The sequence below is a fragment of the Oncorhynchus tshawytscha genome, linkage group LG06 (assembly GCF_018296145.1).
Source record: "Oncorhynchus tshawytscha isolate Ot180627B linkage group LG06, Otsh_v2.0, whole genome shotgun sequence".
Taxonomy (NCBI): Eukaryota; Metazoa; Chordata; class Actinopteri; order Salmoniformes; family Salmonidae; genus Oncorhynchus; species Oncorhynchus tshawytscha.
Genome location: NC_056434.1, coordinates 32,994,502 through 33,022,031, shown reverse-complemented (window position 1 = coordinate 33,022,031; position 27,530 = coordinate 32,994,502). Strand labels below are relative to the sequence as shown.

General features: G+C 42.6%; 1 protein-coding gene across 1 annotated transcript in view; it reads right to left on the bottom strand.

Moving 5' to 3' along the window:
* Positions 1-1,489: 1,489 nt before the first annotated feature.
* The window catches only part of LOC112245183 (protein piccolo-like), a 59,008-nt gene continuing 32,967 nt past the window's right edge, over positions 1,490-27,530 (bottom strand). Inside the window, exons 16-28 of the mRNA XM_042322751.1 lie at positions 26,942-27,001; positions 25,510-25,640; positions 23,021-23,047; positions 18,941-19,034; positions 17,892-17,963; positions 17,226-17,471; positions 14,018-14,096; positions 13,474-13,668; positions 10,514-10,652; positions 9,894-9,961; positions 6,880-7,023; positions 6,272-6,417; positions 1,490-5,474 (exon numbers count right to left, since the gene is read on the bottom strand). Coding sequence (XP_042178685.1) covers positions 5,331-5,474; positions 6,272-6,417; positions 6,880-7,023; positions 9,894-9,961; positions 10,514-10,652; positions 13,474-13,668; positions 14,018-14,096; positions 17,226-17,471; positions 17,892-17,963; positions 18,941-19,034; positions 23,021-23,047; positions 25,510-25,640; positions 26,942-27,001 — 1,545 coding nt within the window. The 3' untranslated portion in view covers positions 1,490-5,330. The remainder of the gene's footprint in view (positions 5,475-6,271; positions 6,418-6,879; positions 7,024-9,893; positions 9,962-10,513; positions 10,653-13,473; positions 13,669-14,017; positions 14,097-17,225; positions 17,472-17,891; positions 17,964-18,940; positions 19,035-23,020; positions 23,048-25,509; positions 25,641-26,941; positions 27,002-27,530) is intronic.

Here is a 27,530-nt window from a genome sequence, read left to right as displayed (position 1 = left end):
TTCAGCTGTGATAACATAATTATTGCAAAAGGGTTTTCTAATGATCAATTAGCCTTTTAAAATGATAAACTTGGATTAGCTAACACAGCGTGCCATTGGAACACAGGAGTGTTGGTTGCTGATAACGGGCCTCTGTACACTACTGTAGATATTCCATAAAAAATCTGCCATTTCCAGCTACAATAGTCATTTACAACATTAACAATGTATACACTGTATTTCGATCAATTTGATGTTATTTTAATGGACAAAATATGTGCTTTTCTTTCAAAAACAAGGACATTTCAATGTGACCCCAAACCTTTGAACGGTAGTGAATATTTTCGCGGACCTCCATGCATTACCTTTGTGGACAGCCGGTTGAATAATCCTGATTTAGAGTATCAAATTTAAGCCTTTACAATGTGATCCATCTGAAGGGTTTTACAAGATGCACTACCTTTACAAGCACTATGAGTTACATACTTGTTACCGGGCCAAGGATGTTGTGCCAAAAGCTGGGCCTGCATAGCCGTTGGTTGCTTCGCTAACAAGACAAGTTTTATTATATGTACAGCAGAGACTTGGTGTTACAGGAAACATCACACGATCGCCTAGTCTACTGTATATGTTTTGCCTATGGGTTGTGTCCTTCAATATTGGTGATACATTTCATTGTAAAACGGCCTGTGAAAACAATGTAACCAATCTACTGTATATATTATGTATCAGGTGACAGAGGCCATGTTTGATTGGACAACAGATGAGCCAGTCAGATAGTCCAATCCAGAGGCAGGGCAGGGCAACACAGCCGGAATGCTTGGGATTGTTGGTTGTCAATTGTTGCTAAGCAACCACACCCCGTCTAGCTCGTCCTCTCACCTGCTCTCTCTCACCCCCCCTCGCTCTCACTCACAAACACACACAAGTACACACACACATACACATTCTCTCACTCACTTCTTCACACAGATGTGTGAGCAAGGGAGCAGTTATACCATGGTAATGTATTCTACAGTGAGATCTGACTAGACAGAGAGAGGAGAAAAGAGGAGAGAAGTAGAGCGAGTCAAAGGAAGGACATGGTAGTGCTGAAAGGCAGGAGGCCTTGACAGATAATAGACAGACATGGAGATAGAGCCCCCAGCTAGACTAATGGTTACTATATACACTCTCTCAGCAGAGCACAGGTCTTTGTGTGTGTGTGTGTGTGTGTGTGTGTGTGTGTGTGTGTGTGTGTGTGTGTGTGTGTGTGTGTGTGTGTGTGTGTGTGTGTGTGTGTGTGTGTGTGTGTGTGTGTGTGTGTGTGTGTGTGTGTGTGAATGTCTGTGCCTGCGTGCGTGAGAGCGTGCATGTGAGTGTACAACATGTGTAGTGTCCAGAAGCGGTATGTCTGTACATACAGGAATGATAGTATTGCTATAATAATACATGTATGTACATGAGAGCAGAAGGCAAATACTATAGATGCATAATACAGAACACACTCAAAGATGTAACCAAAACTCCATTTAGGTTGTGGAATAAATCTCTTTTTATATTTTTTCTTTAGATTTTAGGGAAACAGCCTTTTTTACAGCACAATTTGCATAATAATATCTTAACACATCCTGTGTACAACCACAAAACCAGAACGATAGATTCCCCATTTTACACTGAGTGAAAAACAAGACCATTTTACAAGCATAATCTTTATACAGTCGGCATACAACTTCCGATAAATCTATACATATTATCTCCCTCTTTTTGAACATATCTGGAAGCAAAATATTGACAGACATGCAACATCCAGTGTGGTAACAGGAAGTCTCAAACAACTGAAATTAAGTAGATTTGTCCCCTCTGGTTGGCTGGGCATCTTTGACATAGTTTTACAGTCAGACACCCATGGGTTGACAACGCACGGTCAGATCACATAATCACCTTCTCACACACACCACTAGAGACAGACAGACAGACAGGTTTTAAGTGTTTTGTATTTTTGTTTTACACTCACATGCTCAAACCTCAGACAATACGAACAATCAATCTCTGTAGAAAATAAAAACACTTTATATTTACATAGATCAGATGAGTACGCCACATTCACACCCCTCACAGATACACACGTTTGATTGGTTTCATGGTTACTAGGAACGGACTGAGCGACAATGGATATTGATAATCTAGCTGAGTGTAATCTGAGGAGAACATGAAGGAGGGGACAAACCTGGAGTTGGGCTTTGAAAATGACCTCATCATGCATCTCAGACTGAACATCATGGATTTATACATACATGTGTTGGTGGTTATATCAACCATACAGTTTGATGGTGTCTCCTCAGATATGAAGCAATATGTACCTTAAATTGTCTGTGATTGTAGATTTAATTTGAGTTTTTCTTTTGCCATGTAAATTAAAAACAGTGTCATATGAACTCCTTCATACATCACAAACTCAAAATCATCTCAACATAAAGACATTAACTGGAACAGCCACTTCAACTTGCATGTTATGACACTTTACACGGAACAAGGAAATCAGTCAACAATGTAATACTAAAGTGCACAAGCTTTATGTATATGATTGTATACAGGTAGTAAAAAAAGGATCTATATTTATTTCTATTTTTCTTTAATAATATATAAATCAAAATAAATCCAAATTCTCTTCATAAGATACATATTTTCAGACGCAATGTTCACTGATATTACATGTTAAGAAAATGCATTCAAACACAAAGTCTATGTTGCATAGAATTACTTCAACAGAACCAATGGGTTTGCTTACAAAATAAGGTTGGCACGACAATTTAATTTTTGTAAAACATTTTTACCTTTCTTTAAAATCATGTTTATTTTTTGTTTTATGAACATTCTGACATCTTGACTCATGAACATTCTGACATCTTGACTCAGTGTCTGCATTTCGAGCCTCTGATATGGACTTTATGTATTAGGAAATTGCATCTGTCACCCCTAGTTCCTCAGTGATATGCCTAGACACTAGCAGTCGGGTTGAGGGTAGTAGGTCTGTTGGGTCACCTGGTGATGTTGTTTACTATGATATATTCATAGTCTAGGTACAAATATTTAGCTAGCTAATATTCTAGCTAATATTCCCCTCCCTGCCACTCCTGTCATTTACCAAAGACACAGAGTACAAGGAATGGAATGTAATAGCTGAACCGAGAAGTAAACCAGGCTACTATCGTGATGACTGACAGTAACATAGACCTATACTGTATATAAGTGTGTATCAGCATGTCCCGGCCATATGTGATGACTGGGCCATAGGTAATGACTTAGAGCATTGAGCAGAGACAGTGCCACAGGCTGGTTCACTGTGTTGTTGCATTACCCCCACTTACACTGACACCGACTGCACAGTGTACAATTTACAGTGTACTGTGTACAGCATGATGTTGGATGTTAATAAACAAACCACACATTGATTTTTAAAAGAACAGTTCACACTTTCTTTTTACGCTAATCTTTGAGAGGAAAATAGGCCATGTGTGACGACATTAAGACACACACACACACAGCATACAGAACCAGACTGTGATGGCACACACAGCATACAGAACCAGACTGTGATGGCACACACCGAGAGGACAGGTGTGTTTACCTGTTGCTTTGACATAGAACAGGTGAGTGGCCCAGTCTGGGGAGCAGAGCACTTCACCAGAGAGATGCCACACATCCCTCTGTCCGATTGCAGGTCGGGCAAAGTGGCCAGCAATCCAGGTTTCTCTCTCAAACAAGAGCTATTGTTTAAGCCTCCAGTGACGTGTGTGAAAGACAACACAAAAACATCAAGTCAGATGAGTCCAGTAAAATCACATGATCTTCCCCAGTCAGTAACATTCAGGACATAATAGGGGATAGCTTAAAGGGGAAGGGACCTGACATCCCCTTTCTATCTGTTATCTTCTCCCCACCTGTAAGAGGAGGGATATGCATGTGGAAGTTCTCCTCTAATGTCTCAGTTGTAAAATGAGTTCTACATTCACCATTTGAACTGCATTTTCCTATTTTTTCCAATGAATAACACCCAGTATAACTGCATAACGTCAGAGCTAAAGTGATTGGATTGTCTGTGCTCCTTCCATACATAACTTCTGTACAGAATACATTTAGTCTTAAACTGAATTGAATTTAGAATAAACTGCACATGAGGAGACCCCTCGCATCATCTGCAATATCTGTATGTTTTATAGTTATAAACTCTATGTTCATAAATAACATTTCTCTGTACAGTGTGTCTTTGATATATTTAATATTCAGACATATATCTATCTACATCTGAATGTACATTAACACTTGTCCAGGTAAGGTCGAGTTGGAGTTTTATGGCGGTTGACAACTAACTGTAATAGGGAATTACCGCCACCTACTGGACGGAAGTGTTCAGATAATGTCAGCTTCAGTTACTGCAATATCAACCATAGATTTTCAATGTACATACACCTTGTTTTTTTTGTGTTTTTTTTTACATTACATGAATAGTATCATACAACAAACATTCCATACTTTGTCAAGCAGCTCAGGACAAAAAACAAATACATTGATTTGCACCCCACCGACTGACTGAATGACAGACAGATTCACAGATCACAAAGATCTTAAAGTGGAGGCTATGATAAACCATAGACAACAGCATCAGATCCAGACAAAACAGAAAGGAGTAGTTCTGGCATGGTAATTACTCTGTGGTATTGCTGCACAGTCCTGATTGACGTCAGGTTTTGCATCCGACATGTCCAGCAGAGAGCTGGGAGATAGTGAGATGTGTGTATCCTCTTACAGCAGATAAGGGGACTTCTTCATTTCTCTCTCTCTCTCTCTCTCTCTCTCTCTCTCTCTCTCTCTCTCTCTCTCTCTGTGTGTGTGTGTGTGTGTGTGTGTGTGTGTGTGTGTGTGTGTGTGTGTGTGTGTGTGTGTGTGTGCTGGCAGCCTCTATCCAATCCGGGGTACAGTCTCTGAATATTTGGTCCAATCAGAAATCAGGATTGAGTCTCTGGCTGTTACTATCCAATAAAGAATCAGGGTACAGTCCATGTATGGCAGGGTGAGGGGATAGGCCCTCTTCCTTCCTTCCTTCCTTCCTTCCTTCCTTCCTTCCTTCCTTCCTTCCTTCCTTCCTTCCTTCCTTCCTTCCTTCCTTCCTTCCTTCCTTCCTTCCTTCCTTCCTTCATTCACATTCATTCATTCATACAATAACACAAAGGAGATGAAGGGCACTCTGTAACGCAACTCATATCCCTTTTCCTCTTTTTCGTCCTCCTCTACGAGCAACCACTGACCAATACTATTCATTGACCTTCACTGACATCTGGTTGACCTCTCTGTGACTTCAAGTTGAACTCTCAGGACTGGTTGTGTGTGGAATTGACCAGCAGTTTGTGCCAGCTGACCACCCTCTTCCTCATGTCCACCTTGTCCAGCCATATGTAGGCCTCTCCTATCAGGGTCTTCTTCATAAACTTACCCCCGTTAGACACCAGGAACAACTAGGGACAGGAGAGAACATACACATACTTGTAGTGGGTATCCTGTGTGTGTGTGTGTTTATGTTTGTTTGTTTGTTTGTTTGTGTGTGTGTGTGTGCGAGCATGTGTTGGGTTTTACTATCCTTGTGGGGACCAGAAGTCCTCACAAGGATAGCAAAACAAGGAACACTCAGACAAATGGGGACATTTCTCAAGAAAAAAAAGGCTATTTTAGGTTTAGGGATTTGGTTTAGGGTTACAGTTAGGATAAGGGTTACAATTAGGATTAGGGTTTAGAAGTTAGGTTTAGGGTAAGGGGTTTAGAAGTTAGGTTTAGGGTTAGGGTTTAGAAGTTATGTTTAGGGTTAGGGTTTAGAAGTTAGGTTTAGGGTAAGGGTTTAGAAGTTAGGTTTAGGGTAAGAGGTTTAGAAGTTAGGCTTAGGGTAAGGGGTTTAGAAGTTAGGTTTAGGGTAAGGGGTTTAGAAGTTAGGTTTAGGGTAAAGGGTTTTGAAGTTAGGTTTAGGGTAAGGGGTTTAGAAGTTAGGTTTAGGGTAAGGGGTTTTGAAGTTAGGTTTAGGGTAAGGGGTTTAGGGATATGGTTAGGGTTAAGATTTTGAATGGGAATCAATTATTTGGTCTCCTCAGGGATAGTAAAACAAAAATGTGTGTGTGTGTGTGTGAAAAGTACACAAATTACACGTATTAAACACACACACACACACACACACACACACACACACACACACACACACACACGAGCCTATTAGAACAAGTAACAGTCTGAATGAAGCAGGAAACCAGAGACATGTGTTTGTTACCTGCAGGGAGTGTCCGGTGGGGTTGAGGCTGAACCTAAAGGTCTCGTTGAAGGAGGGTTCTCTGTCATGTCGACACACTCTTGTCTTCTTCTTGATGATCCTCTTCTGAGTCGCCACATTAACAACGTACAGCTTCACATAGAGATCTACAGAGAGACAGAGTCAGACGGTCAGACAGTCAGTGAGGCAGACAGACAGACATGCACAGGTGCACAGTCTTGTACAGCTAACCTTGTGGGGACACACAATTCAGTCCCATTCAAAATCCTATTTTCCCTAACCTCTAACCCTAGCCCGTACTAACCCTAACCCTAACCTCAACCTTTAACATAATTCTAACCCTAAGACAAATTCTAACCTTAACCCTAAACCCCTTAAAAATAGCATTTGACCTCGTGGTGACTAGCAAAAATGTCCCCTATCGGTAAAGTGTTTGTTTGTTTAATATTCCTGTCCACACACGCACACGCACACACACACACACACACACACACACACACACACACACACACACACACACACACACACACACACACACACACACACACACACACACACACACACACACACACACACACACACACACACACACACACACACACACACACCTGGTAGGTGGTCTGGGCTCTTGAACTTGTAAGTGATGTTTCTACACTGTAGAACCTCCAGGACCAGCTGGTCTCCCTCTTGTTTCACCTCCTTCTTCAAGGCCACCTTGATCTCCCCCATCATCTGGGTCTTACCCCCACCCCCTGGGGGAGAGGTAGTAAGAGGGGAGGAGGGTGAGAGGGGGAGGAGGGGAGGAGAGGAGAGAAGGGAAGGAGGGGGAGGCAAGACAGAAAGAGAGAGAGATACTTGAATCAGTTATAGAACCCATTGCCATTTATGGTTATGAGGTCTGGTGTCCGCTCACCAACCAAATATTCACAAAATGGGACAAACACCAAATTGAGACTATGCATGCAGAATTCTGCAAAAACATCCCCCGTGTACAAGGTAAAACACCAAATAATGCATGCAGAGCAGAATTAGGCTGATACCCACTAATTATCAAATCTAGAAAAGAGCTGTTAAATTCTACAATCACCTAAAAGGAAGCAATTCCCAAACCTTCCATAACAAAGCCATTGCCTACAGAGAGATGAACCTTGAGAAGAGCCCCCTAAGCAAGCTGGTCCTGGGGCTCTGTTTACAAACAGACGCCACAGAGCCCCAGGACAGCAACACAACTAGACCCAACCAAACACAACCACACACTGTTGCTGGGATTTTGGCCCATTCCTCCATGCAGATCTCCTCTAGAGCAGTGATGTTTTGGGGCTGTTGCTGGGCAACATGGACTTTCAACTCCCTCCAAAGATTTTCTATGGGGTTGAGATCTGGAGACTGGCTAGGCCACTCCAGGACCTTGAAATTCTTCTTACGAAGCCACTCCTTCGTTACCCAGGCGGTGTGTTTGGGATCATTGTCATGCTGAAAGACCCAGCCACGTTTCATCTTCAATGCCCTTGCTGATGGAAGGAGGTTTTCACTCAAAATGTCACGATACATGGCCCCATTCATTCTTTCCTTTACACGGATCAGTCGTCCTGGTCCCTTTGCAGGAAAACAGCCCCCAAGCCTGATGTTTCCAACCCCATGCTTCACAGTAGGTATGGTGTTGTTTGGATGCAACTCAGCATTCTTTGTCCTCCAAACACGACGAGTTGAGTTTTTACCAAAAAGTTATATTTTGGTTTCATCTGACCATATGACATTCTCCCAATCTTCTTCTGGGTCATCCAAATGCTCTCTAGCAAACTTCAGACGGGCCTGGACATGTACTGGCTTAAGCAGGGGGGCACATCTGGCACTGCAGGATTTGAGTCCCTGGCGGCGTAGTGTGTTACTGATGGTAGACTTGTTACTTTGTTCCCAGCTCTCTGCAGGTCATTCACTAGGTCCCCCCGTGTGGTTCTGGGATTTTTGCTCACCGTTCTTGTGATCATTTTGACCCCACGGGGTGAGATCTTGCGTGGAGCCCCAGATCGAGGGAGATTATCAGTGGTCTTGTATGTCTTCCATTTCCTAATAATTGCTCCCACAGTTGATTTCTTCAAACCAAGCTGCTTACCTATTGCAGATTCAGTCTTCCCAGCCTTTTGCAGGTCTAAATTTTGTTTCTGGTGTCCTTTGACAGCTCTTTGGTCTTGGCCATAGTGGAGTTTGGAGTGTGACTGTTTGAGGTTGTGGACAGGTGTCTTTTATACTGATAACAAGTTCAAACAGGTACCATTAATACAGGTAACGAGTGGAGGACAGAGGAGCCTCTTAAAGAAGAAGTTACAGGTCTGTGAGAGCCATATATCTTGCTTGTTTGTAGGTGACCAAATACTTATTTTCCACCATAATTTGCAAATAAATTCATTAAAAATCCTACAATGTGATTTTCTGGAATTTTTTTTCTCATTTTGTCAGTCATAGCTGAAGTGTACCTATGAAGTGTACCTATGATGAACATTACAGGCCCCTCTCATCTTTTTAAGTGGGAGAACTTGCACAATTGGTGGCTGACTAAATACTTTTTTGCCCCAATGTATTAGAGACACATATTTCCCTCAGATTGCACAGACCCAGAAAGAATTTGAAAACAAATCCAATTTTGATAAACTCCTATATCTATTGGGTGAAATACCACAGTGTGCTACACAGTAGCAAGATTTGTGACCTGTTGCCAGAAGAAAAGGGCAACCAGTGAAGATCATACACCATTGTAAATACAACCTATATTTCTATATTTTCCCATTTGTACTTTAACTATTTGCACATTACAACACAGTATATACTTTTGTAAGTGTAATGTTTACTGTTAATTTTTTATTGTTTATTCATTTTTTGTTTATTAACTTTTTCACTTGCTTTGGCATTGTAAACATATGTTTCCCATGCAAATAAAGCCCCTAAAATTGAATTGAATTGAGAGAGAAAGACAGACAGACAGACAGACAGACAGACAGACATAGTAATGGTGAGATACACACACCCTTCCTCTCTGTTGCTGTAAATTATTCAACACTGACATACTGCCTGCACCAAAATAGACCAATAGACTCTCCTCTCTCCAGTTTCTACTTGAGTGAGGAGCAACCATGAAACCTGTGTTATCTGAATCCTAGATATAGTTATGACACACAGAGAGAGATACAGTTACTTTCTGTCCAGGGGACTAGGTTTGCATTTAGAGGTAGGCCTGTTATGCCTGTTGGTGTTATGTCCTGTTCTGTCCAGTAGATGGCATACATATGAAGACAAAGCTTATAAGGAGTCACACACATACACAACTTTATTTTTGTGGTAGTAACCTATTTTTACTATTAAAAATCCTATTTTCCCTAACCCCTAACCCCTAAACCTAACTCTACCCTTAACCTAACCCTGACCTTAACCCCCAAAATCTTAACACTAAACTTAACCTTAACAGCAAAACCCTATACCTTAAGCTTAAAATAGCATTTGAACAAATTGAGAAAAAGGTTATTGTTTTTAATTCTTTTTCAGGACATTTGGGTGAATTGTTGTGACATTGGGGTTCTGATAAGGTAGGAAAACAAGTACACACACACAAACACACACACAGTCTTACCCTCATTGTCTGATAGCGAGAGTGGCAGTCCTCTAGACTTGTCAATGCCGTTGGGGATGGTCTTCCCTCTGTTGGTAAACACACATTTCACTTAGAAACACAGACGACAAAATGGTATGTGATAGATCATCTACACCAGGGCCGTGCCACAGACCTTTCAGGGGGCAGGTGCTCAAAATTAAAAAATACCCTCTTCTAACTCATGATACAGTATGTAGCTGGCTGGCTCGGGGCTTGTGTGGATATTTCAGTATACTGTGATTAACTACAGTCTAAACTACCTGTGTTGCTGGTGCACTGAAAAACATGTGCAACTCCAGACTAGAGAAGGGAGTTGGGTTGGAGGGTCGTAGATGCAGCCGCTCCTCTCTGTCTTTCTGCCTCTCTCTGCTACGCATGGGCTATTATCCAACCAATCATATTGATGATGATGTAAATCAAATGTTATGCTGCAGCTGCTGTGTCACTACTGTTAATATTTAAACTAGGTAGCTTCCTACACACATTCGACCAATGACCACATCTCAAGCCATACATGTTTGGATACCAGGCGCGCACAATCTCAGTACAGGGCAGACTGGGGAACAGACACACAGTCCACAAACAGGCTATTTACTCACATGTGTGGGACCTGGAAAATGGCGCTGTCGACCCCTGTTCCAGCCCCCTCTTCTCCATCCAGACCCCCATACCCCTCCAGCAGATTGGGGGCTGAGGACACCACCGGCCCAGACACATCCCCCAACCTGTGGCCTGGTCCTACAGAGGGGTGGGGGAAAGAGAAAGAGTGAGAGAGAGGAGGGGCATAGAATTACTGTGTGTGTGTGTGTGTGTGTGTGTGTGTGTGTGTGTGTGTGTGTGTGTGTGTTCGTGTGTGTGTGTGTGTGTGTGTGTGTGTGTGCGTGTGTGTGTGTGTCCATAATATTCTATAAAGCATAGTAATAAACACTGTTATTACTAGATGCATATGCAAATTGTGCAGCTACACCTGGCGGTCAAAGTGTATTTTTGGTTCCCCGTTAGCGGTTATAACATATATTAGAATCCATTATTATAGTGCCTATAGAAACTCTACACTCCCTTTCACCTTTCGTTGCCTTATAGCCTGTAATTAATATCGCTCCACCCCCCCATTGATCTAAACAACTTTAAAAAAGAATGAAGAAACTGAAATACCTTGTTTGGCAAGGTGTTCACCGCCCTTGTAATAGCGATCCTAAATTAGCTCAGGTGTAACCAATCACCTTCAAAATCACACACCAAGTTAATAGTCCTCCACCTGTGTAAAATTGTAGTGAATAACATGATTTCAGGATAAATTCAGCAGTTTAGCTAAGGAAGACTTTAACAAGCTTGACAAAATCATTAACAAAGCCAGTGCTACAATTGGCTGCAGCCTGGAATCAATGCAGGACATGTTCATAAAAAGGCTGCAACTAAAAACACATATGGTTATGTACATTGACACACACCCACTCCACAGCACTCTAATGCAACACAGGAGCAGCTTTAGTAGCAGGTTCATCCTGCCCAGATGTTCCACAGAGAGGTTTGGACAGTCATTTTTACCCACTGTCACGAGAGAGTGTAATTGATTGAGTGTAACTGAGATCTTCCTATTGGAAAATGTTGCCTGTTTTCTCCCCAAGAGTAGGATAGAAAACAGCACTGGAATCAGACTACTCATTTCGTGACACCAGGGTGCATGTGCCTTTATGTGTCATAATATGTTTTGTTTTTTATCATGTGTTGGTCATTGCTGCATGTCCTGTTGTTGTAAATCATTCATGATGCATGCTGTGATAAAACAATTTACCAAGTTTGGATTTCTAAATTAATACTCTACTATACTCTACTCTCTCTTCCCTCTTCTGGGTAGTGAATTGCAAAGCCAACACTCAACCATGAGCACCAAGGAGCTTTCAAAATAATTACGTGACAAAGTTGTGGAAAGGCACAGATATAGGTATGGATATGAAAATACTTCAAAAGACCTTGAAGATCCCTGGGAGAATGGTCTAGATGATTCATCAGAAGTGGAAGGTGTATGGCACCACCAAGACCCTGCCAAGATCAGGACATCCATCCAAACTGGATGACCGAGCAAGTACATTCTGTATCCGTGTGGCAATCTCATAATAATCCCAACTAAAAAACAGCCAGTTTGAGATGTAAAAGCAAATTACGGATAACTGAAATATAATAATGATTCAGAAACAGAGAAGAGTGATGATAAAATAATAGTTATGGTAATTACTTGAATTGATTTGTACATTTATTATGAATTTAAATGACTTCATCCTGCAGACGAAGAACCATATATGTGCATTTTGAAAAACATTTGATTGACTTCATGACTCTTTATAAAAAAGTATGGAAAAGAAGGATGAGATAAAACACAAGCAAATAGAGAAGTGTGATGATATCTCTTGATGTCGTATAAACAAAATATTTGACAGTGTAGTGTGGTGAAAATGCACATACAGTAAGGTTCTTCAATGCAAGGGTACAAATACCAAAGCAGCTATTGAGAAGTTTTTGACTATTTACACATATTTATCTGAGCTCTAGATGGTTTACATCATCATGAAGTTGTATTATGGTCCTTACTGAGAGCATGGTTCTCTAGAGGAGAGAATGGCCTTTAGTTTGATTAGTGAGGTTATATGTACTTCTTTTGATTAAAAATATCTACACTCCTGTCCTGTTGTCTCACCTTCCCTAGACACTGCCGTTCCCCTGAAGGTCAGCTGACTCCTGTCTGTACTCTAATTGGCCAGTGAGTGCAGAGTCCGTTTCCTGTTGCCCTTTGACCCCCGTGCTGCTGTGTCTGTACTTGCTGGTGTGTTTGGTCAGTTTTTAAATTTCATCAGGGGTAGTGCTAGACTGTACGTCTCTGGGTGTGTGTATTATTACATTGAACCAGCTTAGGGGTCAGGGGTCAGGAGTCATACACACACACATGGGTGCTTGACCTCTTCTATTCTCCAGAGGTGAGTTGTTGGGGGAGTGGTCCCGAGAACCAAACAAACACCAGGAGGGGGGGGGGGACTGTATGCCACAACTTGGGGTCAAGCTCTGTCCAGAAGTGACTGAAGGGCCCATAGTTTGAATAATGAGTGTTTGCTATCCTTAGCGTGGTTTCTAGACGTGGAGAACGGACAGGGGATCACACTGGGGCAGAGTAAAAACCACGCAATATATAGACATATATCTTCACTCTAGAGAAGAGACAGGAGCGGCTGAACTGTGTCTGTTACCTTCTCTGTCCTGTATTCTTTCTGTTCATACTCTGGGCTGCTGTGAGTGTCTCTGATGTATGTAAAGGAAATGGTGTTTTGGCCAACTTTCCCCAGCAATGTTTTAGTGATGAACTCTGTTGCACCACTGGATCAAACAAGAAAACCTAACAACATAGAACTGTTCGCCTAATTATAGGAACCTACTAATTCCGTAAAAGAACCAATCAGAAGGCTAGAACAGAGTGATAGAACAGGAGGAGAGATAAACAGAGAGAAGATGAGCTAGCATGCGTTGTGGAGCGGAGAGGAAGTGTGTCACAGGAAGGGGTGTAGATTACTCGGTTGGAGGCGGGCTTGTTGCACAGCGGCCTCTGCGGCAGCTATAGCTATCCCAGCATCCTCCAGGTGGGCCTGCGTGACACTGCTCTTGCTCTGGCTGCGGGACGGACCGTGGGAACGAAGCTGGCCGTCTGACGATGACTTAGAGCTGCCGGGACTACTGTGGGATTTCTCTAGAGTCACCATCTGCATGTCTGCGAGGGAGGGAGGGAGGGAGGGGTTAGATAGATAGATAGATAGATGAAAGAAAGGGAACGTCTTTAAAGTGTCTTTACTGTAAAAGTCACTAAAAGCGCCATGTAGTAGTTAGACATTTGTACTGTGGTCAGGTCTCCACAACATGGATGGCACTGAGCCAAAGAAGTGACTGGCACTAAAAGTATAATTATGACAGCTGAGTAGCCATTCCTAAAACTGTCACCATGACTACATGTTATATCACTATGACAACAGAGTGGCAATCAGCAAAACAGACAAGAAGAAAAACTGTAAAGTAACAGGGTGGCTAAACCACACAATAAGGCAGCTGGAAGAGGCTCTTACCTTTTGCTGGGTCAGGGAAGATCCCGTGGCTTCTGCTCTTTATCACAGAATTCTTGGGGGACTCAAGGCACTCCTCCATCTGTCAATAGGTTTACATTAAATTCTATGTCCTTTATATGCATTATAATATATCATATTACATGATTAAGGCAAACATATGTAAAAGTATAACTTTAGACCGTCCCCTCGCCCATAACCGGGAGGGAACCAGGGACCCTCTGCACACATCAACAACAGTCAACCTCGAAGCATCGTTACCCATCGCTCCACAAAAGCCGCGGCCCTTGCAGAGCAAGGGGAACTACTACTTCAAGGTCTCAGAGCAAGTGACGTCACCGATTGAAACGCTATTTAGCGCGAACACCGCTAACTAGCTAGCCATTTCACATCCGTTACACATACACTCTCAGAAGAAAATGTGCTAAGTAGAACCATAAAGGGTTCTTTGGTTTGTTCCCATAGGGAAACTCTTTTTGGTGCTGGATAGAACCCTTTGCAGAGAGTTCTATCTAGAACCCTCTATGTAGGATTGTTCAAAGATCCTCCTGTATATGGTTCTACCAAGAATAATTGTATCTAAAGGTTCTTCTTAGAACCATTAATAATGGGGTTCTACTGCGAACCCTTTTATCTTTGAAGAGTTCCACCAGCCTTATTAGCCTTTAAAATTGAATTATTCATGACAATACATATATCACAAGGCCATTCTCTGAGGGCAGGAATCTCCTAGTTTACAGGCCACATCAGGCATTCAAGTCACATTATGCTGACTTGCAAAGTGATCTGTAATTCCTATTGGAAGTCAGAGTTAGGATACCTGCAACCTGCATTCAGAATGACTGCCAGGGTAGGGAAGACAACATTAACTGTGACTACCTCACTCACATACAGTATACTGGAAAAACCATCTCAGCAATGGGTGCAATAAATGCAATTACTAACAGATTGGATTAGGTTACAAAACTGTATGTTATTTATCTTTCTGTAGAATTAAATTAATGAACCAATCAATGTACATGCAAAAACACAGATATTAAAGTAAAACAAACTATTTCTTATAATCTCTACCCTGCAGTAGAGCTTGCTGGGAGATATTATACTGTATATGGTTCTACAGGCAGTTCCATAAATATTTGTACACTGACCAAGTTATTATTATTTTAGCTATCTACCACAGCATATTGGAGTTGAAAATAAATAATGAATAAAAGCTGAAAGTGCAGAGTTTTCATTTGAGGGTATTTACATCCAAGTCGTGTGAATGGTGTAGGAATTACATCACGTGGTATATGTCCCTCCCCCATTTTAAGGGACTAAAAGTAATTGGACAATTAGCTGCTCAGCTGCTCCATGACCAGGTGTGTGTTATTCCCTCATTAGTTTATTTGCAAGTAAGTAGATAAAAGGTCTAGAGTTGATTTCAAATGCAGCATTTTCATTTGGAATCTGTTGCTGTTAACCTGCAATATGAAGTCCAAAGAGCTGTCACTGCCAGTGAAACGAGTCGTCATTAGGCTGAAAAATCTAAACAAACCCATCAGAGAGATAGCAAAAACATTAGGTGTGGCCAAATCAACTATTTGGTACATTCTTAAAAAGAAAGAACGCACTGGTGAGTTCAGGAACACCAAAAGGCCATAGAAAACAACTTTTATTTTATTTAAACTTTATTTAACTAGGCAAGTCAGTTAAGAACAATTTATTATTTACAATGCCGGCCTAGGAACAGTGGGTTAACTGTGGTGGATGACAGAATAATTATCTCACTGTTGAAGAAAAAACCCTTCACAACAGTTGGCCAGATCAAGAACCTCCTCCAGGAGGTACGTGTATCTGTGTCAAAGTCAACAATCAAGAGAAGACTTCACCAGAGTAAATACTGACAGTTTACCACAAGATGTACACCATTGGTAAGCCTCAAAAACAGGAAGACCAGATTAGAGTTTGCCAGAAAATATCTTTGCCAGAAAAAGCCAGTGCAGTTCTGGAACAACATCCTATGGACAGATGAGACAAAGATCAACCTGTACCAGAATGATGGGAAGAGAAGCGTATGGAGAACGGAAGGAACTGCTCATGATCAGAGCATGCCACCTCATCTGTGAAGCATGGAGGAGGTAGTGTTATGGAGAAGGGAAGGAACTGCTCATGATCAGAGCATGCCACCTCATCTGTGAAGCATGGAGGAGGTAGTGTTATGGAGAAGGGAAGGAACTGCTCATGATCAGAGCATACCACCTCATCTGTGAAGCATGGAGGAGGTAGTGTTATGGCGTGGGCATGTATGGCTGCCAATGGAACTGGTTCCCTTGTATTTATTGATGATGTGACTGCTGACAAAAGCAGCATGATGAATTCTGAAGTGTTTAGGGTTATATTATCTGCTCAGATTCAGCCAAATGCTTCAAAACTCATTGGACGGCGCTTCACAGTGTAGATGGACAATGAGCCGAAGCATACTGCGAAAGCAACCCAATACTTTTTTAAGGCAAAGAAGTGGAATGTTCTGCATTCGTCAAGTCAATCACCTGACCTGAATCCAATTGAGCATGCATTTCACTTGCTGAAGGCAAAACTGAAGGCAAAACGCCCAATGAACAAGCAGGAACTGGAGACAGCGGCAGTAAAGGCCGGGCAGAGCATCACCAGGGAAGAAACCCAGCATCTGGTGAGGTCTATTGCTTCCAGAATTCAGGCAGTCATTGATTGCAAAGGATTTCAACTCACAATTTAATTTATGATTATGTTAGCTTGTCCAATTACTCTCGAGCCTCTAAAATTGGGTTATAATTCTTACATGGTTCAAACAATAGTTTTGACAAAACCCTTAAATTAAAGATGAAAGTCTACACTTAAAGCACATCTTGATTGTTTCCTTTCAAATCCATTGTGGTGGCGTACAGAGCCAAAATTATACAAATTGTGTCACTGTCCAAATACATGGACCTGACTGCCTTCTTGTCTTCCACAAAATCATCAAATAACTCTTACTTCCCTAAACAGATCTTAGGATTATATACTAAGAAGAACCCTTTGACTTACAAAGAATCCTTGTCTTCCAAAAAGGGTTCTTCTGATCAAAATGGTTCGTGGTCGAACACTATTCCTCTGCAAATAAACTTTTTGGAACCATTTTTTCTAAGAGTGAATAAAGCATACAATCCATTATGAAAAGGATAGATGTTAGACAATGAATACTGTACAGTACCTGCCCCTGCCCCTGTCCCTGTCCATGCATTAGGCCTTGTCCTTGTCCTAATCCTGGCCCCATGTCCTTGCCTGGTCCTTGCCCCGCTATGGGCCCCTGTCCCGGCCCTGCCCCTGCTCCTGGCCCCCCAGGCCCCTGGGCGGTGTGATGTGATCTGCTATGCTCAATGCTCTCACTCTGCTCCTTCAGAGGCAGCCAGCGAGGAGTGTTGTCCAGCTGAGTTGTGTTAGACAGATCTATCAACACCTGGAGAGAGAGACAGCGAGAGACAGAGAGAGATAAAGATTGAGAAAGACAGAGCCAGAGAGAGAGAGGGGTAGAGAGTAGGCATGTGTAAGCAAATACTTATACTGTAGATACATGAAAATAGAGTAAATAGTTTTCAGACATGGGGTTCTGTGATGTTGAAACATACCATCATACTGCTTTATAAATAATTAGGCTCCTTGTCCATTTAGCAGAGGATCAATGGGATTCATTCTACAGACTGATAAAACGTCAAATTACCTGTGAATATAGTTTTATTGGGAAGGGTAAACTGAAATTATAAGCCTCTGTTGGCTGGAGAACACTTAAAAACATCAGGAGACATTAGGGTAAAGGGACGACTCAAGTGAATGTATGTGACAGTCCAACCAGAGTGTGTCTGATTCTGGAGACACTCACTTCTCCCAGGAAGTCATTGGAGGAAGATTTGTCATAATCCCACACTGTCACCTCCAGAGTCTTCTTCTTCAGCTGAGAGAGAGTGGGATAGGAGGGAGGAGAGAGGGAGAGAGTGAGAGGGATGGGAGAAAATAGGGAATGGGAGATAATGATAGAGAGAGAGACATAGAGACAGAGAGAGATATATACTTAAATTTACAAATGCATTTAAACAAGTTATGCCAAGTACAACACCCACGTAGACCAATCTCATTCCACCAGCCTGTCAGGGGACTCTGTGATTGTGTGTTTGTGAGTGTGTGTGTGTGTGTGTGTGTGTGTGTGTGTGTGTGTGTGTGTGTGTGTGTGTGTGTGTGTGTGTGTGTGTGTGTGTGTGTGTGTGTGTGTACACGCTTGGCAGAGAAGTGGGTGAGTGAGTGAGTGAGTGAGTGAGTGAGTGAGTGAGTGAGTGAGTGAGTGAGTGAGTGAGCGAGTGAGTGAGTGATAGTGCAGCGTTTACAACCTCATTGGGCAGAATAGAGAAAAGAGTCACAGAAGAGCCACTAGACTTGAGATGCTACTGTCCACTGAGAGAGAGCGCTGTAAGGATAGACTTCACTCATCTTAAGTGGTCCAAATTGCAGCCAAGGGCTACTGTTAGGTTGAATGAAGAAGTCTCTGTCTCTCTCTTTCTCTTGCTGGTGATTTGTATTCTGTAAGGGCTCAGAATGAGGGGTGGAGAGGGTTGTTAAACCTAGCCAGGAGAGTGGTGTTATGGGCTTCAGGGGATTGGTAATGGGTACTGAGGCTGCAGAGAGACTGTCAGAACATCCACAAGGATTCAGAGCAACCAATTCAACTTGAAATAAGACTAACTAAATACATTCATTCAAAATAATGTTCAATGTGGATGTGTATGGATTTGTGTGTGACGGATGCGTTAGTAGGTGCTTTGTGTGTGTGTGTGTGTGTGTGTGTGTGTGTGTGTGTGTGTGTGTGTGTGTGTGTGTGTGTGTGTGTGTGTGTGTGTGTGTGTGTGTGTGTGTGTGTGTGTGTGTGTGTGTTCCTACCTGTTCCAGGTGTATGTTCTTGTAGATGACGGTCTGGTTCCACTCTGGGTTCAGACTCCTCTGAACGTACTTGGTCCTCCTCTTGTTCTCACCACTATGATGTCATAGCAAAGGAACATATTTAGTCTCAGATGTGGTCTTTGTTAATATGCTAATATGTCCACATTATCGTAGATTTTGCCAAATTACATTTGATGATAGATATAAAGATGATATAGCAGGATGTCAATAATTGAATATCTGATTCAATATAATTATATCATCATATATTGTACATGATGCCTTGCAAATGTGGGATGAGGGTCAAATGTACACCACCGTTCAAAAGGTTGGGGTCACATTGAAATGTCCTTGTTTTTGAAAGAATAGCACATTTCTTGTTCATTAAAATAACATCAAATTTATCAGAAATACAGTGTAGACACTGTTAATGTTGTAAATGACTATTGTTGCTGGAAACGGCAGATTTTTTTATGGAATATCTACATCGGCGTACAGAGGCCCATTATCAGCAACCATCACTCGTGTTCCAATGGCAAATTGTGTAGGCTAATCCAAGTTTATCATTTTAAAAGGCTAATTGATCATTAGAAAACACTTTTCCAATTATGTTAGCACAGCTGAAAATTGTTGTCCTAATTTAAGAAGCAATAAAACTGGCCTTCTTTAGACTAGTTGAGTATCTGGAGCATCAGCATTTGTGGGTTCGATTACAGGCTCAAAATGGCCAGAAACAAATAACTTTCTTCTTAAACTTGTCAGTCTATTCTTGTTCTGAGAAATGAAGGCTATTCCATGCGAAAAATTGCCAAGAAACTGAAGATCTCGAACAACGGTGTGTACTACTCCCTTCACAGAATGAAAAAAGAGGATTGGGAGGCCCCGGTGCACAACTGAGCAAGAGGACAAGTACATTAGAGTGTCTAGTTTGAGAAACAGACGCCTCACAAGTCCTCAACTGGCAGCTTCCTAAAAAGTACCCACAAAACACCAGTCTCTATGTCAACAGTGAAGAGGCGACTCCGGGATGCTGGCCTTCTAGGCAGAGTTCCTCTGTCCAGTGTCTGTGTTCTTTTTCCCATCTTAATCTTTTATTGGCCAGTCTGAGATATGGATTTTCTTTGTGACTGTCTAGAAGGCCAGGATCCCGGAGTCGCCTCTTCACTGTTGACCTTGTGACTGGTGTTTTGCGGATACTATGTAATGTAGCTGCCAGTTGAGGACTTGTGAGGCGTCCGTTTGTCAAACTAGGCACTCTAATGTATTCCATTAAAAATCTGCTGTTTCCAGCTACAATAGTCATTTACAGCATTAACAATGTCTACACTGTATTTCTGATCAATTTGATACTAGTTTAATGGACAAAAAATGTGCTTTTCTTTCAAAAACAAGGACATTTCTAAGTGACCCCAAACCTTTGAACAGTAGTGTATAGACACACTGGCTAGACAGGATAACAACATGAAACAAGAATAAAGTCAAAGAAATAGTGATGTATGTATGTTTGTCTGGTTGAATCAATATTTGACTGTAAGGTACAGCTCCACTCCTGTAGCAGAGAGCATAAAGGTGAGGTGAAAAACACATCTGACTCATGAAATGATTTCACATTTCAACTTTGATTTCAACACGGCAATGTTCTTGGCTACATCTGCACAATCAGATAATCACATTGCACATTGAAGCAGGGGGGAAACAGACTGAAAGCAGAGAGGCAGATAATTAGAGAGCCAGAGAAGGTAAGAATGATAGAAAAAGAGGGAGGGAAGGAAAGTAGGAGACAGAGGGGCAGAGAAACAGAGACAGAATGCAAAGAAGGAGAGAGGCAGAGAAGGAGAGAAGCACAGAAGGAGAGCAGGAAGAGTGCAGAGAAGAAGAGAAACAGAGAAGGAAGAGAGCAGTGAAGGATAGCAGCAGAGAAGGAAGAGAGCAGAGGATAGAAGCAGAGAAGAAGGAGAGCAGAGAAGGATAGCAGCAGAGAAGGAAGAGAGCAGAGAAGGATAGCAGCAGAGAAGGAAGAGAGCAGAGAAGGATAGCAGCAGAGAAGGAAGAGAGCAGAGGATAGAAGCAGAGAAGGAAGAGAGCAGAGAAGGATAGCAGCAGAGAAGAAGGAGAGCAGAGAAGGATAGCAGCAGAGAAGGAAGAGAGCAGAGAAGGATAGCAGCAGAGAAGAAGGAGAGCAGAGAAGGATAGCAGCAGAGAAGGAAGAGAGCAGAGGATAGAAGCAGAGAAGAAGGAGAGCAGAGAAGGAGAGCAGCAGAGAAGGAAGAGAGCAGAGGATAGAAGCAGAGAAGGAGAGCAGAGAAGGATAGCAGCAGAGAAGGAAGAGAGCAGAGGATAGAAGCAGAGAAGGAGAGCAGAGAAGGATAGCAGCAGAGAAGGAAGAGAGCAGAGGATAGAAGCAGAGAAGAAGGAGAGCAGAGAAGGATAGCAGCAGAGAAGGAAGAGAGCAGAGAAGGATAGCAGCAGAGAAGAAGGAGAGCAGAGAAGGATAGCAGCAGAGAAGAAGGAGAGCAGAGAAGGATAGCAGCAGAGAAGGAAGAGAGCAGAGAAGGATAGCAGCAGAGAAGAAGGAGAGCAGAGAAGGATAGCAGCAGAGAAGGAAGAGAGCAGAGAAGGATAGCAGCAGAGAAGAAGGAGAGCAGAGAAGGATAGCAGCAGAGAAGGAAGAGAGCAGAGAAGGATAGCAGCAGAGAAGAAGGAGAGCAGAGAAGGATAGCAGCAGAGAAGGAAGAGAGCAGAGAAGGATAGCAGCAGAGAAGAAGGAGAGCAGAGAAGGATAGCAGCAGAGAAGGAAGAGAGCAGAGAAGGATAGCAGCAGAGAAGGAAGAGAGCAGAGAAGGATAGCAGCAGAGAAGGAAGAGAGCAGAGAAGGATAGCAGCAGAGAAGGAAGAGAGCAGAGAAGGATAGCAGCAGAGAAGAAGGAGAGCAGAGAAGGATAGCAGCAGAGAAGGAAGAGAGCAGAGAAGGATAGCAGCAGAGAAGGAAGAGAGCAGAGAAGGATAGCAGCAGAGAAGGAAGAGAGCAGAGAAGGATAGCAGCAGAGAAGAAGAGAGCAGCGGATAGAAGCAGAGAAGGAAGAGAGCAGAGAAGGATAGCAGCAGAGAAGAAGAGAGCAGCGGATAGAAGCAGAGAAGAAGAGAGCAGAGAAGGATAGCAGCAGAGAAGAAGGAGAGCAGAGAAGGATAGCAGCAGAGAAGGAAGAGAGCAGAGAAGGATAGCAGCAGAGAAAAAGAGAGCAGCGGATAGAAGCAGAGAAGGAAGAGAGCAGAGAAGGATAGCAGCAGAGAAGGAAGAGAGCAGAGAAGGATAGCAGCAGAGAAGGAAGAGAGCAGAGAAGGATAGCAGCAGAGAAGAAGAGAGCAGCGGATAGAAGCAGAGAAGGAAGAGAGCAGAGAAGGATAGCAGCAGAGAAGAAGAGAGCAGAGGATAGAAGCAGAGAAGGAAGAGAGCAGAGAAGGATAGCAGCAGAGAAGAAGAGAGCAGAGAAGGATAGCAGCAGAGAAGAAGAGAGCAGAGAAGGATAGCAGCAGAGAAGAAGAGAGCAGAGGATAGAAGCAGAGAAGGAAGAGAGCAGAGAAGGATAGCAGCAGAGAAGGAAGAGAGCAGAGAAGGATAGCAGCAGAGAAGGAAGAGAGCAGAGAAGGATAGCAGCAGAGAAGAAGAGAGCAGCGGATAGAAGCAGAGAAGGAAGAGAGCAGAGAAGGATAGCAGCAGAGAAGAAGAGAGCAGAGGATAGAAGCAGAGAAGGAAGAGAGCAGAGAAGGATAGCAGCAGAGAAGAAGAGAGCAGAGGATAGAAGCAGAGAAGGAAGAGAGCAGAGAAGGATAGCAGCAGAGAAGAAGAGAGCAGAGGATAGCAGCAGAGAAGGAAGAGAGCAGCGAAGGATAGCAGCAGAGAAGAAGAGAGCAGAGAAGGATAGCAGCAGAGAAGAAGAGAGCAGAGAAGGAGAGAAACAGAGAAGGAAAATATTAGAGAAGGATAGAAGCAGAGAAGGATAGAAGCAGATAAGAACAGAATCAGAGAAGAAAAGAAGAAGAGAAGGAGAGAAGGAGAGAAGCAGAGAAGCACTACACTACCTTGCGTTCTGGACTACCATGACTTGTCTGAGAGTCCAGGGGAGGGAGAGGAGGGTAGAGACAACAGACAACAAACAACAAGAACAGCAAAAAGAAAGAAATCGTCAGAGAAACAGAGACATAAAGGGAAGGAGATAAAGAACGACAACATAGAAACATGAAGACATGGTTTATTTACTACTGTCTACTGTTTAAACACATATCAAGCAGTCCCTATATACTGAGCTAAAGGACAGTGTGCGTGTGTGTGTGCTGGCAGTTTCTATTCAATCTGGATACAGTCTCTGAATCTTTGATCCAATCCGAAATCAGGGTCGAGTCTTTGGCACTGTACTGTAAAATCCTATGAACATGGCTGTTAGAGCCATTAGTAGAAAGCAGATAGTGTTATAGGTCAGATTAAGACTATTGATCTCTCTGCCTTTTCACAGGAAGAGAGGGATGGAGACAATGATGGGGCAGGGAAGGAGAGAGGGATACGCTAAGCTGATGCTGATAAACTGATAATCGCTGTCCCGTGGGAGGGTTGAACCTTACTACACTATCACATCAGAGCACTCAGAGAGAGAACACTGCAGCCAATCTAGAGACCACACACACACACACACACACACACACACACACACACACACACACACACACACACACACACACACACACACACACACACACACACACACACACACACACACACACACACACACACACACACACACACAATCAGCATTAAAGAGAATATCTTAGAGTAAATATAGAATGCTTTGATACAGTGACCAAACAGTGTTTCATATCAAGTTGTAGTATCTGTCCATGAGTACGTTTACATGCACCGTGTTCGAATCAAGGCTGTATCACCTCCGGTGATAGTCCAATAGGGCGGCGCACAATTGGCCCAGCGTCGTCCGGGTTTGGCCGGGGCAGGCCCTCATTGTAAATAAGAATTTGTTCTTAACTGACTTTCCGAGTTAAATAAAGGTTCATAATTTGATATTAAATTGATTAGGAAAATGGGTATACCTAGTTAGTTGTACAACTGAATGCATTCAACTGAAATGTGTCTTCCGCATTTAACCCAACCCCTCTGAATCAGAGAGGTGCTGCCTTAATCGACATCCACAGCGCCCAGGGAAGAGTGGGTTAACTGCCTTGCTCAGTGGCAGTAAAACAGATTTTTACCTTGTCAGCTCAGGGATTCAATCCAGCAACCTTTGCGGTTACTGGCCCAATGCTCTAACCACTAGGCTGTGGCAGTAGTCAGATTATGCAATAGTCATGTAAACACTTTACTCTGCTTATCTTAATCGGCGTGAGGTCAAAATCTAAGTAAATATCCACCGATTAAAACACCTGGTTTTTGGAGCAATCTTTTGAATTATTAGGACATGTAAACACCTTAATCGGCGCTCCAGTGGTGTATTTGATCTGCGCTTGTGCTAGCACCAGCCGAGAGCCTCCCTTTTTAGCATGAGTGAAGTGAGTTTGAATCAACTGAATGTATGTGTCTTAGAAGTAGTTTCCACAAACAGACTTCATATGTCCCAACTCAGAATCAAATATACTTCCCAAAAATAACTTGGTCACTGTGGTTGAACATTTATTTTGATTGGCGATTTTCTGCGGTTATCAGAGAGCCATCAGCTAGCCTGATGTAAACAGGGTTAATATGGAAATCGTTCTTCTTGCAAAGCATGCAAACATTTGAATCAAATTATTATATTAATCTGACTAGCCACAATACCAATACATGTACACTCAATATGCCAACTGAGGCCAGTTAGAAGCCATGGAGATAAGAAATGAAAGTAGCCCACAGTTGGATGTGTCACTATCATGTTTTATGAACTCCTAGGCTTCTACTTACAATCAATCTTTCACAGAAAGCTCACAGTAAATCTAACACAGATTAATAAAGGCACATCAGAGTAACAGTCAATACTCATTAGAGTACAGAAAGAGAGAGGGAGAGAGAGAGAGATAGAACGAGAGAGAGAGACAGGGAGAGAGAGAGAGAATGCAAGGCAGCGAGAAAGAGCGGGAGGGATAGAACGAGAGAGAGAGAGAGAATGCAAGGCAGAGAGAGAGAGAGAGATAGAGAGAGAGAGAATGCAAGGCAGAGAGAGAGCGAGAGAGAATGCAAGGCAGAGAGAGAGATAGAGAGAGAGAATGCAAGGCAGAAAGAGAGAGAGATAGTGAGAAAGAATGCAATGCAGAGAGAGAGAGAATGCAAGGCAGAGAGAGAGATAATGCAAGGCAGAGAAGATAATGCAAGGCAGAGAGAGAGATAATGCAAGGCAGAGAGAGAGATAATGCAAGGCAGAGAGAGAGAGATAATGCAAGGCAGAGAGAGAGATAATGCAAGGCAGAGAGAGAGAGAATGCAAGGCATAGAGAGAGAGATAATTCAAGGCAGAGAGAGAGAGATAATGCAAGGCAGAGATAGATATTAAAAAGCAGTCCAGAAGGAGTTAAAAGCATTGTGAAGTATCTCACCCTCTCCCTGGTAGGAGGTAAACCTTGACAAAGGGGTCAGAGTATCTGTTGGGGTCTCTCTGAGCCAGGTTCCTGGCCTGGAGCACATGCACTATCAGGTTCCCCAGATTCCTGTCATAGTTGATCTGGAGCTGCAGGGGGCAGAGTGGACAGAGAGAGACATGCAGTATGTTCAACTAGGTTCTACAGGCATGTAGACCAGTGTTTCTCAACAGTAGACAACCTGATTCTGACTAATCATCAAACTCTTGACAGGTGGATCAATCAAGTGGAGGAATTCAGGAATATAAGGCACACTCTACAGACTCCAGACTGGAGGAGTCAGTAGCAAACAGAGTAGGTGTGAGACTGGGGTTTGCCAAGGGGGGACCAAGAACCAGTCAAATGTATCACAAATAGCATTGCAAATTGGCTTAAACTTAGATGCATTGTATTGAATAACTGTTTATTTGTAACTGCCCTAATTTATTTAAATAAACCCATTTGAATATTAACATTGGGAAAATATTCACGTTAGATACACGTTTAGTGGTAACCCCCTACAAGGAATATATATATATTTTTTAAAGCTGATTTAGGTCTACTCTATTACTACACAATTTAAAAGCTCTAAATATATTTGGAGAACATTAAAAAAAGAAGCAAAACTGACTTCAGCCATTCTCACCTTGGCTGCTGTAGCTTCATTTCACCTTAGTCGATAAAGGACAAACACATGCCATAGAGCAATGACACCTCGATCAGAACGACAGCATCAATGCGTTTTGCTACACCAGAAGTACATTCATTTCCAATGGAACGCTGTGTTTGCCTTGCAGCATTACATTGCAGAGGCTGTTGCAGTGCGCTCTGTGCTCCTCATACATTGGATTTATGAAATGTATGCATCAAACTGTATGCATAGACTTGACAGAAATAGTGGCAAAAGGTGACTGTTGAACTTTTGTTGCACACATATTCACTAAAATGTTGGATTACATAATGAAAAAAGTTTGACTGCAGAATTTATTACAGTATTGATGCTATGAGGCTGTCGGCCTGATAGCTGCTACACACTAGCTAAACACTAGTTGAGTTTCCTGTCAACTCAACCAGCAGTTCCTTAGCCACCTTCCTGCTCTGCTTTCCACATATCAATTGAGAGAGATTGCACTGTTCAGTGTTCCCTCACTGTAGCCATGCTCTCCATAATCCTAAAGACAACCAGCCAATCACAGCCTTTGCGCCCACTCCAAGGTATCCGCATGGTCCTAAAGCCAGCCACAATGACTTGCCTGAACAAAAGCATTGTCTTTTCTCTCCAATCTGAGCCATATTGACAGCTCTCTTATCCAATGAGAATAGAGGGGTACTAAGGGTGGCCAATCATATTTGAGGTGTGGCTGGTGCCACCACATGCCCCTACTCTGGTGCTGCCCCTGAGCAGGCCTACCTGTATTTCTCCTGTTATAGGGTGAGGCTGAGACTTTAGCACCTGCACATCCGCTGCCGACTGAAAAACAAACACAAGCATCGATTATACACTCTGTTTATGCCGATATCAGTCTCACTGATACATGTTCACACACTCTACATTAACACACACACACACACACACACACACACACACACACACACACACACACACACACACACACACACACACACACACACACACACACACACACACACACACACATACACACACACACACACACTGCCATGAGAAGCCCTGCTTATAGTGTGGCCTCTGGTCTGCCTGAAAAGTTCAGTTACTGTGTCCATCATATTATGGTTTTAATTAGCAATAGGTTGGCTAGAGCCCCTGTGTAGGATAGTTATGGTCAGATGACATATCAAGGACCTGTCCTTGTCCTGGAGAAGCTGAGTAGCGCTTTCTGAATGGACTCTATAAGACCCAGGTGAAAACTTACTAGAAGAGGATTAACAAACCTCAAAAAATCATTCTGTACAGTCAGAGAAGGTTAATTCAGTATATTCAGTATATTACATAATCTACCTACCATAGAAAGTAGTTAATA